This window comes from Helicoverpa armigera, chromosome 8, assembly GCF_030705265.1.
Source record: "Helicoverpa armigera isolate CAAS_96S chromosome 8, ASM3070526v1, whole genome shotgun sequence".
Classification (NCBI taxonomy): domain Eukaryota; kingdom Metazoa; phylum Arthropoda; class Insecta; order Lepidoptera; family Noctuidae; genus Helicoverpa; species Helicoverpa armigera.
In genome coordinates, this window is record NC_087127.1 from 2,846,853 (window position 1) to 2,864,280 (window position 17,428).

The 17,428-nt window shown below is 35.3% G+C and overlaps 2 protein-coding genes across 4 annotated transcripts; both read left to right on the forward strand.

The window, feature by feature from the left end:
- Positions 1 to 802: 802 nt before the first annotated feature.
- LOC110383701 (probable G-protein coupled receptor Mth-like 3) lies at positions 803 to 5,336 on the forward strand. Its single transcript, XM_021344514.3, has 8 exons — positions 803 to 1,507; positions 1,692 to 1,857; positions 2,068 to 2,259; positions 2,562 to 2,640; positions 3,158 to 3,348; positions 3,875 to 4,043; positions 4,191 to 4,376; positions 5,048 to 5,336. The coding sequence occupies exons 1-8, from the start codon at positions 1,082 to 1,084 to the stop codon at positions 5,106 to 5,108; spliced, it is 1,470 nt and encodes a 489-aa protein (XP_021200189.3). The 5' UTR covers positions 803 to 1,081; the 3' UTR covers positions 5,109 to 5,336.
- A 2,850-nt stretch (positions 5,337 to 8,186) lies between these two features.
- On the forward strand, positions 8,187 to 17,025 carry LOC135116597 (G-protein coupled receptor Mth2-like). 3 transcript variants are annotated; one of them, XM_064035947.1, is made up of 9 exons: positions 8,187 to 8,574; positions 9,138 to 9,385; positions 10,187 to 10,358; positions 10,599 to 10,790; positions 11,119 to 11,197; positions 14,401 to 14,585; positions 14,797 to 14,965; positions 15,246 to 15,470; positions 16,049 to 17,025. In XM_064035947.1, exons 1-6 carry the CDS (start codon positions 8,247 to 8,249, stop codon positions 14,429 to 14,431), a joined length of 1,050 nt encoding a protein of 349 aa, XP_063892017.1. In that variant the 5' UTR covers positions 8,187 to 8,246; the 3' UTR covers positions 14,432 to 14,585; positions 14,797 to 14,965; positions 15,246 to 15,470; positions 16,049 to 17,025. The 3 variants fall into 3 exon arrangements, with proteins under 3 accessions (XP_063892017.1, XP_063892016.1, XP_063892018.1); XM_064035946.1 differs by having other exon boundaries at positions 15,246 to 15,440; XM_064035948.1 differs by lacking the exon at positions 10,599 to 10,790 and having other exon boundaries at positions 15,246 to 15,440.
- The last annotated feature ends 403 nt before the right edge of the window (positions 17,026 to 17,428 follow it).

The window sequence follows — 17,428 nt, forward strand, 5'->3', positions numbered from 1 at the left end:
TACCTATATAATAGCAAATAACGATATTGTGAATTAATTTTGCTACAGTAAATACATCAGGCACTTGCAGAATAAAGACACGAAAAGAGTATAAGACGAGTAAAATGCATACGTCCATAGTCCATCCATAATATTAGATGATTACATTAATTAAGTTAGTCATAGGTTTATTCACCTTACAAGCCCTAGAGCCAGAGTTTTCTCCAATCCACCTGACGGATGGTCGCTGACTGCTACTGAGTAGATGCAAACTTTACCAGCCCGCCCGCCCACAAAAAAAGTGCTTTAAAAACAATTGATTACATTATTTCAATTATGTCCAACGGTCACTCCCAATATTACCTTTCTGTTAAGTAGATAATACACAGCTATTCCTAAAATTTATTTTATCTACCTACTTGTATGACGCTAATTTCAAAATTCTATCCCCAGTCGGCAAAACAACATTTGAAATCAAGAAATTTTATTTTTACTTTTTATGCATACCTACTTACAAGTCTAACAAGGAACTTTTGTCAAATAAACAAAACCAATGAAAGAAATCGAATGAGCTCGAAATAAACACGTACCGGTTTGTGCATAATAATCGTCTCACGAAAACACGTTACTTTTATTATTTTGTTTTTAATGTCAATGGCGAATAAAGTTATGAATTTTCCTCGACATTTCTTAAAAATGAATGCAATGCATGTAGAGGTATATTGTATGAATGTACAGGCGAAAATGTAAATGTGCACATCAACCTGCCTCAATCTGTCATTATTTAATGGATTTTCAACCTTATCACAATAATGGAAGGTTGATCTTCGATCTGTAAAATGTTACAGAATCGTGGGCCTAATGGCATCTGTACGTACTCATACTACTGAATTTCAATATCAAGGATGCGTTATTTATATTGATGATAAAATGTGTAGCCAATTTCTTGAATACCAAACCTCTACTTTGAGGATAAACTTGTGAACACCTGCATTTTTGGCAACTATTTGATAGGTAGTAAATCTGTTTCTCAAGATAATGTCTAACTTAGTTTCACTAAGGCTACCAAGCCAAGCGGGTGTGAAATGTTAAGTTTGTTACAATGATAACATTCATATCAGTGATAGCATTGTCTGTGATTATATCGGAGGTTGTATCAGATCCTCAACTTTGCGTTTATCAAAAAAGTGTCGAACTGGTGAACAGGACTTACAACGGCATCACATTTGGGGACGATGAAGTTATACTGAGTAACACAACTGGAGAGGAGAGAGGATGTGTGTGTCTCAAGGGAACTTGTGCCAGGAAATGTTGCCTATTCGGATGGGTCTACAATGAGCCTACAACGGAATGTGTTCCAAGTTCTTATGCTTTCGATCCCCCCGTCGGGAAACAGAAATCTGGAATAATAGAAGGATTCAACGCAACGAAAGAGTTTATTTTCATGATTGGTAGAATGAAATGTACTGGAGAGAATGAAGTCAGAATGGCAGCTACACCAGAGTTTCCAGAAATGCTTTTATTAAATGTGAGTTTTTTATCGTCTTAAAGAACTGAGTTAAATAATAGGTGTCGAGAACTTTTAAGAACCTTGATTGCTCTTGCCATTGTTGTTTTTGTTTCTTAATGTTATACTACACAAAAATACTAATAATATTTAACAAATTATCAAAGCTTAGAAAGATCGAAAACCCCAGCACACTCTTTCGCAGGATGGCAAGCTCTACGTTGAAATTCCGAACAAAATGCTGATCATCTACGAACCGGATAAGTACTGCATTGATACATTCCTCGAAGACGATGGAACAGCTCACCTGGACGCCTTGATTTGTTATAAAGGGAAACCAGATCCAAAAAACCATGAAATTAAAAGTAGTTGTAAGTACGATAAATATGAATGCGAGGCTCATTTTGACATATTACGTTTTGGGTTAATACATAAAATTACCCCGATTAAGTCATCTCATAATAAAAGTGGCAAAGATTTGCAGCTTCTGCAATTAAAAGAAGTTAGCTATAATATATTTATATTTCAGAATATGAGAAATCTACTCTACTAAATTTAAATTGATTCTGGTTTCTTTCTAGGTATGCTGATCTCGTGTTTCTTCATCCTTCTAACGGTGGCAGTATATGCGTGGATACCAGAGCTCCGTAACCTACCTGGCATGGTGCTCATGGCGTACCTACTCAGCTTCTTCGTGGGTTTTCTGTTTCTGGCAACAATGCAGATCTTGATAATGACCGACGATATCACTCAGAATATTTGCCTTGTTTGCAGTAAGTTCATTATATGTATTATTTTTCCTCTGTGTATTTGGAGTCAAACCAAACATGTGCTTAAGTATAAACGAATCCCCTTATCAAGTTAAGACGCTTTAAACTTAGCCGAAAACCATTTGCATGTGGTCATGTATGATGAACATTAGAGTGGCATACGGGATAAATGCCATAGAGTGAGTACGCAATGAGTAAATGGCTAAATATTGATTTATCTGATAGGGCCTAAATTATTGAATTTCTAAATGTTTTGAGTTCAAAGTAATTAAAGTGGGTGTGTAACATCAGCGTTGTTTTTACAGCGTTCATCGTGTACTTCTCCCTGCTGTCTGCATTCTTCTGGATGAACGTTATGTGCTACGATATCTGGTGGACTTTCAGGTAAATATATATTATAACATACCTACCAACCATATGACACCTTTAAATAAATATTTTTTCTATTGGCAAAAGCCAGTTCATAGAACATAGGAATACCAAGTCTCCGACTACCAATAGCTTTTCTATTGTGCCTAGGACCATTGGCTCTCGAAGTATTAAGATATTTTTTAACCTCATAAGCACAGCTTAGTTAATAAAAATTGATATGAAAGCTTCTTTTCATCGACAAAAGAATATCATTTTGCAAAATATTTTTCCTGTACCTAATCTTACTTTCTAGTCAGAAAAACACGACTGACAGGTTTTACCTATGGACTCATCTTAGTTTGAATGTAGTAGATAAGTAGATGCTGTGTGCATTATATTTATAATATTTCTTTCGATGCAGAATGATGTTTGATCCCACTTAAAAATTGATTAGCGTTTCAGTATTAGTATTTTTCTATATAATACTCGAGTGTCCAGTTGTTAAGACTGAGATTTTTTTATTTAATTGGTTTTTATTATAACTTTCTAGTCGTACATGCTGCAAGAATAGCCAGGTACTGCCAGAAAAGCCGCATAAACGGTTCACCTACTACGCATTATACGCGTTTGGTGTGCCAACTGCGCTCACCGCCCTGTTGGCAACGTTGGAGTTCTCCAAGTCTCTTCCAGTGAAGCACCCCCTGCTGCCAATGATCAGGGTACAAGGCTGTTTCTTATACGGTAAGTTGATAATACAAAGGATAAAGGACTAGACAATCTGTTGATCGTATAACTTGAAATGACTGGTGCAGACCAGTCATTTCAAGTCAAAGCTACGTCGTTACCACCTGCCTAGCCTTTTTCCCGACTATGTTGGAGTTGGCTTGCAGTCTAATCGGAAGCAACTGAGTATCAGTGTTTAACAAGGAGTGACTGCCTCTGCCCTCTTCAACCAAGATACCCGAGCAACCATACCTCTACATTAGTCACTGAAAACTTTGTTTAAGCTGATCATAGTAGCACACACTATGTAAGTTTTGGCAGCGGTGTGCTGATGCACCCAGGTCTAGCTGCTAACTTTGAAGGCTGAGCTTACCGAAGATAGGAGACACATTTAAGTTTAAGTACATGTGACTGGCTGCTTAAGTGGGGTAATTAGTACCCACGTTTTGGTATTAGCAGTATATGTATAGATAATACTATTTTTTGTCATTCCATTTGTCTTTATAACACAACTCATTTGCTATTAAACCCTTAATATTTCCAGGTAACAGCAAGTTTATATACTTGTACGTGCCCATTGTTATTCTCTGTGTTGCAAACACAACTTTCTTCGTGCTGACGGCGTTCAAGATAGCGAAGATGAAGCGAGAGACACAAATGTTGCAGGGTAGGGAAAGCGGCACCCACGACCAGCAAAGGAAAGACACACAGAGGTCAGTACCTAAACTGCCTATCTTATATTATTTTTAAATTATATGGCTATAGAATCTAAAATAAAAATTACTAAATACCATTCCACACTGGGGCTGGGACCAAAAGTTTGAATTGGAGATTAAGAAAATTTTGTAAACATGTTCCAGGTTCACTGTTTATATCAAGTTGTTCGTCTTGATGGGGATCAACTGGATCCTAGAGGTGATCAGCTCCATCTACCCTGAACCGGATGCTTTCTGGCAATTCTTTGACGCCTATAACGTACTGATTGGCCTCTTCATCTTTATCATGTTTGTGTGTAAGAAGAAGACTTGGAAAATGATCAAGAAGAGGTTCGTCTAGTTTTGTATTTGCTTTTTGAAGGACTAGGATATAGCGATTTTTTTATTTTTTTGTAAAATAACTATATATTTATTTTATGATACATCAACGGCATTAGATTTATCAAGGTTTCTTTCAGTTTCATCTAACACGATTCCCACACCATTTATTCTTTCGTCACTTCCTCAAGAATATAATTTGTTTCCCTCACCAATTTCTCTAGCATCCGTACCATTCCATTTAGTCGCTTGCAAAAATGCCATATTTCTTTCTTTCTTTAAACATCAAACATGCTTAATCTATGAATCTTCCAGTGATCGTTAAAAAATTCCAATAAGCACGTATAATTCATACTTCCAGGGCTAACCCCTTGCATTTCCCCGCCCACTATCATCGTCGTTAGCCTTTTTATCATACCACTATAGGGCACAGGGCACATCCCTCTCACACAGAGAGGGATGCTCGTATAAAGCAATGGTGGTGATAAATGCTCATCATCATTGCATAATGCGAGTTGGCTCTCCCCGCCCGGGTTTGTGCAAAACCTCAATCTACTTCCCACAGGGTTGGATATTTAGTCTCATTTTCTGGCTTTTTATTGGCTACATGTTTATATTTATGTTTCTGGCTGTTTTAGGGTGTTCCTTCCGGTATCTGAACAAATGGATTTATTTTTATACAGGTTCGCACAGGTGAAAGACGACCGGCTGCACACAACACATACGACTAATGGCGAATTTTAATGACAATTTTAATTTTTAAATCCTTTCTTAAATGAATCTTAGCCATAGAATGAAGGCCGTCAACACACTTACCTATCCTCTGGTGTTGCGGACAACAATATATTGATTGCTTACCATCAGGGTATCTCTTCACATTCTTCTGTACATCGAAGTAATTTAGAGGTCAGACAGTCCGCTGTACCTGCTTAACCATATTGCCTTTACTTGTAATAAACTAGTTATTATTTTCTTTTTTTTTATTCTTTAACCTCATCTACAGATCCTGTGACAAGAGAAAGATAACAAAATGAAAAGAATAATACAAGAATATATAATGTATTTAAGAGACACTGGGACGCTTTGCTTCAGGTGACGCCACAGTAATCTACGCAGGAGCCTTAGCACTTATCTACGTCACGAGTGTAAATTCTCTATGCACCCTGAGTTGACGGTACCACAACTCTTTCAGTACAATCACAGTATAGGAAATCTAAATATATAAAACTCAAAGGTGACTGACTGACTGACTGACTGACATAGTGATCTATCAACGCACAGCTGAAACCACTGGACGGATCGGGCTGAAATTTGGCATGCAGGTAGATGTTATGACGTAGGCATCCGCTAAGAAAGGATTTTGATCAATTCTACCCCCAAAGGGATAAAATAGGGGATGAAAGTTTGTATGAAACTTGCCCACGCAGACGAAGTTGCGGGCAACAGCTAGTAGTAAATAAAAGCCTAAATATATGTGTCAGGGTTGCACGACACAAACAAATTAAAATTACCAATTTTTATTGGTGTAAATAATCATATCTTATTTGGAATCCAAGAGGCAATACACTGCTCTTTCAACCTGTGAAGCCGAGTATATGGCCATAGCAGGAGCCTGTAAGGACGCTATTTACTTGAGAGCTTTACAATTTGAAATAACAAATACAGAGTATAAATCACAATGAACAATTATTTCTCTATTATTAAACAATGTCAAGTAGTGATTCTCAGAACTCCCTGATGGTATGTGTGTAATTTGCTGACTGAAATATTCAATTATGTAAATAAAATATTTATTATTTTGTTATTAGTACTCCTTGGGCCTTAAAAGTGCAAGGATTTTTCGTGGTACTAATATACTATACACAATACTTATTCGCCTTTCTGAGGTAGGTGGGGCGGTCACGGGATTTGGGTCTATCAGGTTTTCAAACGGGTTTTTTGAACAAGCTATAATAAATTCCGACTATATGTCACGGTCAATAGGACATAATAGGTACATAGTTAAAATGAACTCTAAACTTTTTAAGCCTTTAAAATCTGTGTCATATACAATATTCTTCAACTGAAGTGATAATGCAGGTCATGCTTAGCTTTTCCGATTAAAAAATCAGATCATTAGTTTAGAAGATATGTGGGAACATTACTTTGCACAAACGCACACACAAACACACAAGCGCACATCTCTCACCGTTCCGACGTGGGTAAAAAAATGTCGACAAAATTATAACGCTCAAAACAGTTCCAAACTGTAGTATCAGGGCCTAGGGGATCACTTACGACATCGTTTTCATCATTAACACCCGGTTGAAAAACATAACTCTTCAATTGTTAGCAAACTAAAGCGAGAAGATTGTAAGGTTGTTAGGTTGTAATATAAACATCTCCTCTCCATCTATTATCCGTATCAAGAGCGGAAAAATTCTATTGTTTGTTCAAAAACTTATCTGCTCAAAAACTTATCTATCATGATGCTTGACGAAATCTCTGGTGTTAGTATTTAATTAGCAGACTTATTGCAATTCAGAAATTACCACAAAACCAAAATGCATGTGAAGACGCATTAAGATTAAGTTGTTAATTTTATGTCAATCAAGGATAGCTTGTTTACAAAAGTCAACACAATTAGGACAAGGAAGATTATAGTGCAATAAGAATTACGCAATTTTAATAATGCCAACGAAATACCTTTAGCTAGATTTATCATAGAAATACGAAAAATAAATACCATACTGTGCGTCACGTCTGCCAAACCAGTTGGATTAGATCTTTTGTTTATTAATGTTTGTCTGTATTCACAATCCGGTATTGTAAAGAATACTATATTGTAGTATTATGTGTATGCTATAAAATACCTGATTCAACAGGAAAAATCTAAATACCTAATATGGTAAGTTATTCCGTAATAATCGCACGCAACCATAGGCGGATTTTTTTTTAATTTTGGAAGCCAACCATTTTAACCACTTCTCTGTCCACGAAGCATACACAATAGATAAACAAACGGTGTACCTATATCACTTATGACTCATGGAACAGTGAAGGCGTTAAGAATTGAACATAATACATAAGTTTAAAATTTAATTTTAATTTATTTTGTACCCATATTCTCTGCAAAATAAACGATTTGATTTGATTTAATGTCTGAATGATTCAAGTAGGTAGGTACTTAATTAATTTGTGACACACAGGTATATGAAAAGCATGGTAGGCATGGTATGGTTTATTTAACTTGCAACCTTATTTTTTAATACCAGATTCAATCCACCATAGGAGATGGCTATTTTAAAGTTTTTTAAAAAAGACTGATATTTTTAAACCACGGAGAATGGAAAGACAGCGGAGATGCAATCAAAAAGGTAGGTCAGGCGCCTTCTTGTAGGTCAAGCAACGTACGGTAGGCGTGATCAGTTACTAGAATGGGCGGAGCTAGTAACGTTTCCCATCCCCGAACACCCACATTTTGGCGCGATATTTTCTAAGGAGACTTTAATGTATATGGATGTAATGGATATCTGACCGAAAATCTCCCTTTTATCCGCGGAAATGACCTAATTGCCATGTATATTAAAGTGTTTAGACTTGAGAAATTAAAGGAATCGGATGGTAAAGTCTAGTTTGGCTTACTGCAGTAATCGTTTTCGTAATAAGGATCAACTTAGAGACTTTTCCTACCATCCTAACTCAAGTTGATGGAACTATTTCAAAGCACAGCAAAAGGTTTGGGTGTGTACTCAAAATAATAATATGAAATTATGTTAAAGAATCTTCGCGATGACTTCAATTGCCTAGCAGGTTTTTAGTATATAATAACATTATAGTCTCCATAGAAATATCGTCTATAACGGTCGTGTGAAACATAAATCTTGATACAAGTTTGTGAAAATGTGGATTCGTGATGTGACTGTATTAGTGATTGTGATAACTAGCTATTTCTCTCAGTGTTACTGCGATATTCCTATTTTACAAATGTTTCGGATTGACAAAGCCAGTTTGGAAAATGATGGTGTAGCAAAGCCTTATTATTGGCATGATCACGAAGATGTTGATGAATTCTCGGAGTTCAATTATGTTGAGTACGATGACGATGACAATAATACATCAGAAATCCAAAATGAAGAACTATACATTAAGAAAGATAGTGAAAATAATATTAACTTAAAGACTGATACAGAAATCTACCAGCACACCAAAAACCATTATCATTTACACGGTAAGTTCACACGAGACAAAGTTTTACCTATTAACACAATATTTTTGTTTTTCTTGTTACCATGAGCAAGCTCGGGCTGGTTTTACCTTTTTGGACATAACTAGATACATATGTATACTATACAGTCAAGATTAGAAGCTAAATTCATATGAAAATTCATTTAGATCAGTTCAGCGCTAGAAAGTTGTATCAAACACATAAAGAAACTCAGATTTGCGCGTCCCGTGTCAACTATTCCCATGTCCGGTCAAAATATAGCCTATGTTACTCGGCAATAGTTTAGCTTCGTAACAGTGAAAGAAGTTTTCAGATCAGTTCAGTAGCTTCGAAGCCTTTGGATATAGACAAAAAAATGTCTTCTCTTTATATCATTGAAGATTTCGTTCATCACTTCTGGCTGTGATTTATCAGCATTTATAAATTATACGGGCTGTCCCCCTTCAGACATAGGTCTCCTCCAAATATTTCTATCTTTGCCTAATTCTTGCCACTCCCATCGAATTTGGATCCGATTCAAGTAGATTATAATTTGGAAAATAGCAAATGATAGATATTATTTACAGAGAATAAGAGAAGTTTATGTCCAAAGAACAAGACAAGTGCAAGAAAATGCTGTCCTCTCGGATGGGGATTGAATGTAACTGCACACAAATGCAGCCCCTTGCTTCATGAATTTAACCCTACATTGTGGAACAGGTATAAAATGATGAAAGGGACAAAAGCACTAGATGAGCTTCATTTTTTGTTTGGCCATGTGACCTGTAAGACGTATGATGCCATTAAACCGACAACAAGCATACGATTGCAATCGGTGAGTAAGCTATATGTTTGGAAAATAGAAGGAAACTACTAAGAGGCTAAAACTTATAAAGAGAAAAAACTATGGTATTGTAAACAACTCATAACTTCGAGCAGTTGAAAAATCTTGTTGAAACTTAACAAATAAAAAGTCTGAGCTATAACTAACTCAATAATCAAAATCAGCATAAAATAAAAAGCTCCTCATTTGACCCGTGGAAAGCTTTTGGAACTCAACTGTTTATGCCCAAAATATTTTTCAAAAGTCTGGCCCTAATTTTTTATCGTAATGATGTAATCACCTGCCTATTTTTTCCTAACTATGACATTCAGCTCAGGTGGTTAGACTGGAAAGCCATTAAGCTGATCTCATAGGTTTCTATTTTAACCAGATGCAGATGATAACAGTACCTATAGATAACGAATCTCGATATCGATTGCAGCAAACCAGTTATCATGTGACTGTCAGTTTTTAAAAAAAAAAACGGTCAACGATAATTTTATACTATGTAAGTTTATGTTCAGATAGACCTTATCAACATCACACTCTGAGCCTTTCCCAACTATGCTACGGTCGGCTTCCAGTGTAATCGTATGCAGCGGAGCACCAGTGCAATACAAGAAGCGGCTGCCTATAAGTCCTTCTTCACCCAGTTACCCGGGCAACACAATACCTATTCGTTAGAATGGTTGTCAGACTTACTACCCGTAACGACTGCAAAGATGTTCAATGACAGCCTGGACCTACAGTTTAACGTGTCATTTTAAGTCTTCAGCATAATATTTTAGTAGGTAATAAAAAGTATTTTTTCAGGATGGCACCTTAATGGTGGAAAGGACTTCAGCTATGGGCCCCGAGCTGGTCTTCAAAGTAAACCAGTATTGTTTGGACTTGTTCATTACAGAAGAGAATGACATTGAGTTGAATGCATTTATATGTTATATTCATAAAGAACAAAGAAGGCATTTTATCGTGTTTGAACTATGTGCGTGTATCCATTTCTTTATCATTTTCAAATTCTAAGACAATTGAAGAACTTACTCTCTTCATTATTTGATCAGTGATTCTTTCACCCCTTCTACTGTTTCGCAAACTTATTTAACATAATTTCTCTGGTAAATTATAGAAGTATGAAGTAAGTTCCTCTGATAATTTACAGAAGTATAGTCTCTGAATTGGAGAAGAAAAAATCAATATTACCTTCTAATTTCCACTACTTTTTCAGCTTTGGCGATCAGTTGTATCTTGATCGTATTAAACGTGATCGTATATGCATTGTTACCAGTGCTTCGACCTCGTCACAGATTGCTGATCATGGCATACCTCATCTGTTTTCTAATCTATTACTCCGTCAAATTCATCGAAGTAATCCTTATTTTGTGCAAAGTATCCCATCGGCATATGTGCCTCTACTTCAGTAAGTATACCTACTTACAATATTTGAATATTTGCAACAATTGAAACTAGAGGTGATTTATGTCCGTTTGTATGACCAAATACGAGGTCGCTACATTACTATTTTTCGAAATAAGTAACTTTAGCAGGTCAACCACCAACCAACATTGAGCAAGCGTGATGATTATCGCTCAATCCTTCTCTATGTGAGAGGAGGCCTGTGCCCAACAGTGGGAAGATTAAAATGTTGATGATGATGTAGGTCAATTTCTTACGTCTTCTCTTTACGATTCCGGTTTTACTACTCAATAACTGGTAAGTAGTTTCTTTACTTTGACTTTTCTTTTCAGCATTCACCTTCTACTTCTTCTTCATATCAGGATTCTTCTGGAGAAACATTATGTGTTACGACATGTGGTGGACTATCAGGTTAGTCATACATGTTAGAAATTATCGGTGACCGGAATCAAATGACAGATGATGTATGACTTGCAGTTTATTCAATCTTCTAAATCCGTTATGCGAGGGTATAATCTTCTAAATATATAAAACTCAAAGGTGACTGACTGACTGACATAGTGATCTATCAACGCATAGCTGAAACCACTGGACGGATCGGGCTGAAATTTGGCATGCAGGTAGATGTTATGACGTAGGCATCCGCTAAGAAAGGATTTTGATCAATTCTACCCCCAGGGGGATAAAATAGGGGATGAAAGTTTGTATGAAACTTTGTCAATTTTAATTCAATTATGACCCACGACAGGAATGGTGATAACTATGTAACACCTGACGAATATTTTGCTGATATGATGAAAAATGCTACTTATGGCGGATTGTGTGAACTAATAGCAGCAGGATTAATATTCCCATTTAAGTTTGAAGTTTATAGAAACGGTCTCATATATACGGAATCTGGATCTAACGACTATCCGGTAAGACGTTTACGATTCAGCCAAGATTTGTCCAGTGGGCATTTTGATGCCTATCTTCCCATAGCAGCACAGATACTGTAGTTAATACGGATGACGCTACTAATTACCCTGGAGAATTTTTAAATTCATTGAAATCGCCAGGTTTGCCTTATCATAAGCTTATTCTGCGCGTGGGTACTCCAATTATGTTGTTGCGAAATTTAAAACCACCAAAACTTTGTAACGGTACGAGACTGCAAGTGAAAGCGTTACATCGCAATTTAGTGGAAGCCACTATATTAACTGGGTGTGCAACAGGGGAAACTGTATTTATACCACGAATCCCATTAATACCTAACGATATCCCGTTCGAATTTAAACGATTACAGTTTCCCCTAAAAGTCTGCTTTGCCATGACAATAAATAAGTCTCAGGGGCAAACTCTCAAATTTGCGGGTATTGACTTGAGAGAACATTGCTTCTCTCATGGACAGTTTTATGTTGCTTGCTCACGAGTAAGTTCACCCAATAACTTAATAGTTTTAGCGCCTAATGACAGATTAGTAAAGAATATTGTGTACAAAGAAGTTTTGTAGGTCCTAATTTTTTACACACGCTAAACAAAAGTAAAGCCGCAAAAACCATACCTAATTAATAATAATACTTCTTAACGCGAGCGAAGCCGCGGGCAAAAGCTAGTGTTAATATATTTGCATACTTTCTATTGGCGATGCAAAGATTACGCGCACGCCTCTAGTGGCGACATTAAGAAGCTGTCTAAGAACGACACTGACAGCCTTTTCTATACAATTTATGTCACTGTCACTTTTTTCTTTTTAATTTGACGCGCGGTATTTTGACACAAAATGTACGGATATCTGTCAAAGTGTCGTTCTTAGACTGCTTCACAATTTTGACACTAGAGGCGCTAGTTAGAATCTTTGCATCGCCATCCGTGTTACACATAGTCACGTAGTATTCTTCTGTAGACTCCGTCATATGGAAGTTTCCGAAAACTGCTACCTATACTTTTTCGTCGTCATTCAAATTATTCTCTTCTTTAGTCAGCTTTCAATGGAATAAAATCGATATAACAGAATATATTTTATAACTGTCACTTTTATAATTGTCACTTCCTCTCTTGTAGGCTCACTGAAGTGTCATATCTCTAGCAATCAGCATGGTTTCTGCAGAGGTCGCTCTGTTGAATCTAACATGCTTATTTTTATAAATTACTTAATGGACGCCATGGACAAGAAGTCACAGGTGGACGTTGTGTATACAGATTTTTCCAAAGCATTTGATAAAATTAATCATGATTTGCTTATAGAAAAGCTATGGAGTATCGGTATACATGGCGATCTACTCCGCTGGATAAACTCGTACATCAAGAACCGATCTCAAGCAGTTTCTATAGAGGGATATGTGTCTAGATTCCTAGAAATTCCTCAAGGATCCCATGCAGGACCATTATTTTTTATTTTATATATTAACGACATTGACAAAGTCATAAATTATTCAAAAATTCTGTTGTATGCGGATGATGCGAAAATTTTTAAGACAGTAACATGTTATGACGATTTTTTGGAACTGCAGCATGACCTAGATCGTATATCTGAATATTGCTCATCAAATCAACTGTATTTAAACCTTGACAAGTGTTCTGTTATATCCTATACCCGTAAACATAATCCTCTAAATTTTGATTACAAGATCAATAATAAATCTATAAGTAGGGTAACAGATGTGCGCGACTTAGGTATAATTATGGATTCAAAATTATCTTTTAATTTACACATAGACAACATAGTAAGCAGAGCCTTCCATCAACTTGGCTTTATATTAAGGATTTCAAAACCGTTTAAACATCCGCATACTCTAAAAGTTTTATATTTTAGCTTCGTCCGATCACTGCTAGATTTTGCTTGTACTGTTTGGAGTCCATACTATGCTTGTCATATTGACCGCATTGAAAAAGTGCAAAAGAAGTTTATTAAATCATTAGATTACCGTGGAAATCATGAATATGTCTCATACGTAGATTCAATTACTCGTCACTCTCTTACTACTCTTGCCGACCGACGCATGATGTTTGACCAAGTGTTTCTTTATAAAATCTTTAATAATCTCATTGACGCCCCTGACATTTTGGAAAAAATTGCCTTAAAAGTACCCAGACCTGGTTCCCGTTCACAAAAATTATTTTCAGTTCCTTTTTATAAAACAGTTTACACCAGTAATAACTTCTTCAGACGTAGCACAAACACTTATAATGATAAATTTAATGGAATTGATATTTTTAATCACAGTTTAGCATCTGATAAAATGAAATTGCACAATCAACTCTTAAATATCTCGTAAAGTAATGTTTATATTTGACTGCATTTTTAGAATAAATTGTGGGTAGGTATTACTTTACTACATTTTACTACACTATTTAAAATTGTATGGAACTCAAAGTCTTTTTGAATCTATTGTTTGTTTTTGTAAGTTTTTTGTACGTGACTGTTTGTTTCCTGAAGAAAATAAAATAAAATAAAATAAATAACTGCTTTGATAGCAATTATACCTATATTTTCCAAAATCATTAACTGAACTTGGATTCTGAGTTTATTTCTTAACTTTTTGTTATGTACGTTATTCTAGAAATTTCAAAATCGTTCACTGAAATATTGTAATTGGAAGGGTGACCATATTTTCTTTCTACCATTTCCGCAGAAGCAAAAGACCGATGTCAGGACAATGTTAAGAATCGCGTATACGCATATTCCTCTACTTCGTGTACGGATTTGGCGCGCCAGGAGCGGTGACTGGCATTGTCGCCCTACTTGAGTTCTCTGATTACAAGAACGATCATCCATTCATGCCTAATATACAAAATGGGGGATGCAGCGCCCTATATGGTATGCTTATAAATTATTTTTAGCTTTACTTTTTATTTGATGAGTACAATGTACCTACAGCAAATATCTTCGCGTATATAGAAGCTTAAACCAGTAGCCAGGCAAATTTTATCGGTTAAAGATCTTTTACCGCAAAACTGTAAAAATATATATTTTTTTTATTATAAGTTCAGGTTCACAAAAAATATAATTTTATGTATTTTATCCCCAGGTTACAGCAAAGCAATTTACCAGTATGGGCCTGTTTGTTTATTATTCCTTATTAACTTGATATTTTTTGGACTAACCGTTTTGAAAATAAAGACAATTAAAAAAGAGACTAAAGTAGTGCTCAAAACTCAAGATAGTAAAACTCACATTACAAAAACTGACAAGCAATGGTAGGTTTTACATTATATTATTTACTTTGCGACCAATTAAATTTTCTCTTCACTAACTAGGTAGGTACTAGCAGCATCAACGGAAGAGCATTTTAAATTAAATCTTAAAAAAAAAATTGTATTAAGCGCCTAATAATTAGGCAGTGAAGTTTGATTGCTCGCCATCATTTCTTCAGGCTTTTTGTCTTCTCCAGTGTGTCTTTGTAGCGTTACATTATCTCTCACAATCTTCTAGAAGTATTTCTCTTTAACAACTTCTTTAATTGTACTTTTGTTTCAGGATGAATCTCTCAGTGAAAATTTTCGTTGTTATGTTAATAGCTGAGCTCAACTGCATTTTCGACTTCATTTCAAGATTATTCCCTGATCACCCAATATTTCGCCACCTAGCTGATTTAAACTTTATGACTGTACCTTTCATGTTGTACTTGAATTTCAAGTGCCAGGGCCAATCGTGGAAGAATATAAAAACAAGGTTTGGAATTTTGTATCTCTATTTAAAAACGTAAGTTATTGTGTTAAAACCAACAATAAGTAACTCTTAGGTTCGATGCATGACCGAATTCATATTTCAAAATTATTAATCTTAGATTATTTTGTTGCTTGAAATTACCTTGCCATGTCGGTAAATGAGCATCAGATCTTAGAGAGATATCAAAAAGTGATAGTTGTATAAAAAATATCTGTTTCACTTGTACCCAAAGGGAACTTTTTCGCGCATTAATTATAATTAAAGCTCTAGTCGATGGTCGCCTCTAGAGAACTATCTACCGTTCCTATCTAAATCTTATAAGTATCTAGCCATTTTCCCGCGGTTTCACCTATGTCTTATGGGAATTGCTATCCGCACCGCGCTAAAATATAGCGTATTACTCGGGAAGAATATAGCTCTCCAACAGTGAAATAAGTTTTTAAATCAGTTCAGTAGTTCCGAACCCGAAACAAATAAACAAACAAAAAAGTTTTCTCTTTGTTATTATTAGCATAGAAGTATGATTTGCATCATATTCTGCAACTGTCTTTAAAGTTAAGGTCGTGTCATATTTAAATATATTTTTAAGACTTTTTTGTTCTTTTTAACAGATACAGACTGAAGAAGTCAGAAACAGAGAAAACGATGATGTCATCCGTTCGCACTATGAGCACAGTAACACACAGTCAAGAAGGCTTTGGAAGTCAGGCCAACAGCTCACGGTACCCCAGAAGTATTTCGGTTATATAAGCTTAAACGGCAAAAAATATAATTGAATCATATTATTATGAAGATCAAAAATATATAATTGAAGTTTGTGAATGTCTATCGAAATCAGGCAATAGAAGGTGTACAAGCTAGTCTTTTTTTCAAGATTTGTGAATTTAAAGTTCACTGACATAGTATGTATAATAGTAGAAGCAGTCTGGTTTATTTCTGCAGTCGATAGTTGCTGTCATTTAGTATAAGCATATTATATATGGTATATTACCTTGTAAACTTAGCGCTTTCAACTACACAAAACTTTCAGTACGATTGTCCTCGAATATTCAGATTCGCGTCACGTTATGGACGTTATTTACGTTACGTTCTTAATTTTATTTATTTATTTTCATAAAAAAATGCCAGCACTGTATAAAAAATAATGTGAAAATGTTGTGATGCCGATGCTGATAATGAAAAAAAAAACTTTTTTACGTTATCACTTTTCACACTTAAAGTGATGTTTCATTTGGTTAGTAATAATTAGGTATTCAGGAATCTATACAAAATATTTTACAAAAATACTAGACCCTGGATGTTTTTTTATACTTAGTAGGTATACATAAATTAATAAAATAAGATATTCACTATATATTGGTGCGATTCAAAAAGATGACTCCACATTATTATTATGTTTACGTCATGTCTATGTCAAAAGTTATTTAAATTAATACCTACTTTTTAGACATAAGGTAGAAGAAGCTTGTAAAAATTGTTTATGTTGTAATAAATAGCTATAGTAGGTACTCCAACATTGGAATTTTATATTTGTTTAATTCCGAATGTGTAAGTAATTAAAATGTTAAAAAATAAAGTTATTTTATTATTTTATGTTTGTTTATTAATATTTTAAAATACAGAACCTTTTACCGTCAGTGCTTCTTACAATACATCGACCTATCAGAATCTGACCAATTTCTTCAATAGATTTTCAATTTTATCACAATAGTGGAATTCCAATGTGATTGGGTAAAGACAGGTTTGGTTAGGTTGACCTGCTGGCGACGACTGTACAATAAAATATATTTACTGACGACCGTAAAACTTGGACAACTGCATGAAAATCCGTACCTCCAGTAGTTTAGAGTTTATTGCGGACAGGCGGATACACGCGAAAGCAGGTAATGGATATAATGGATATCTGACCGAAAATCTCCCTTTTATCCGCGGAAATGACCTGATTGCCATGTATATTCAAATGTTTAGACTTGAGAAATTAGAGGAATCGG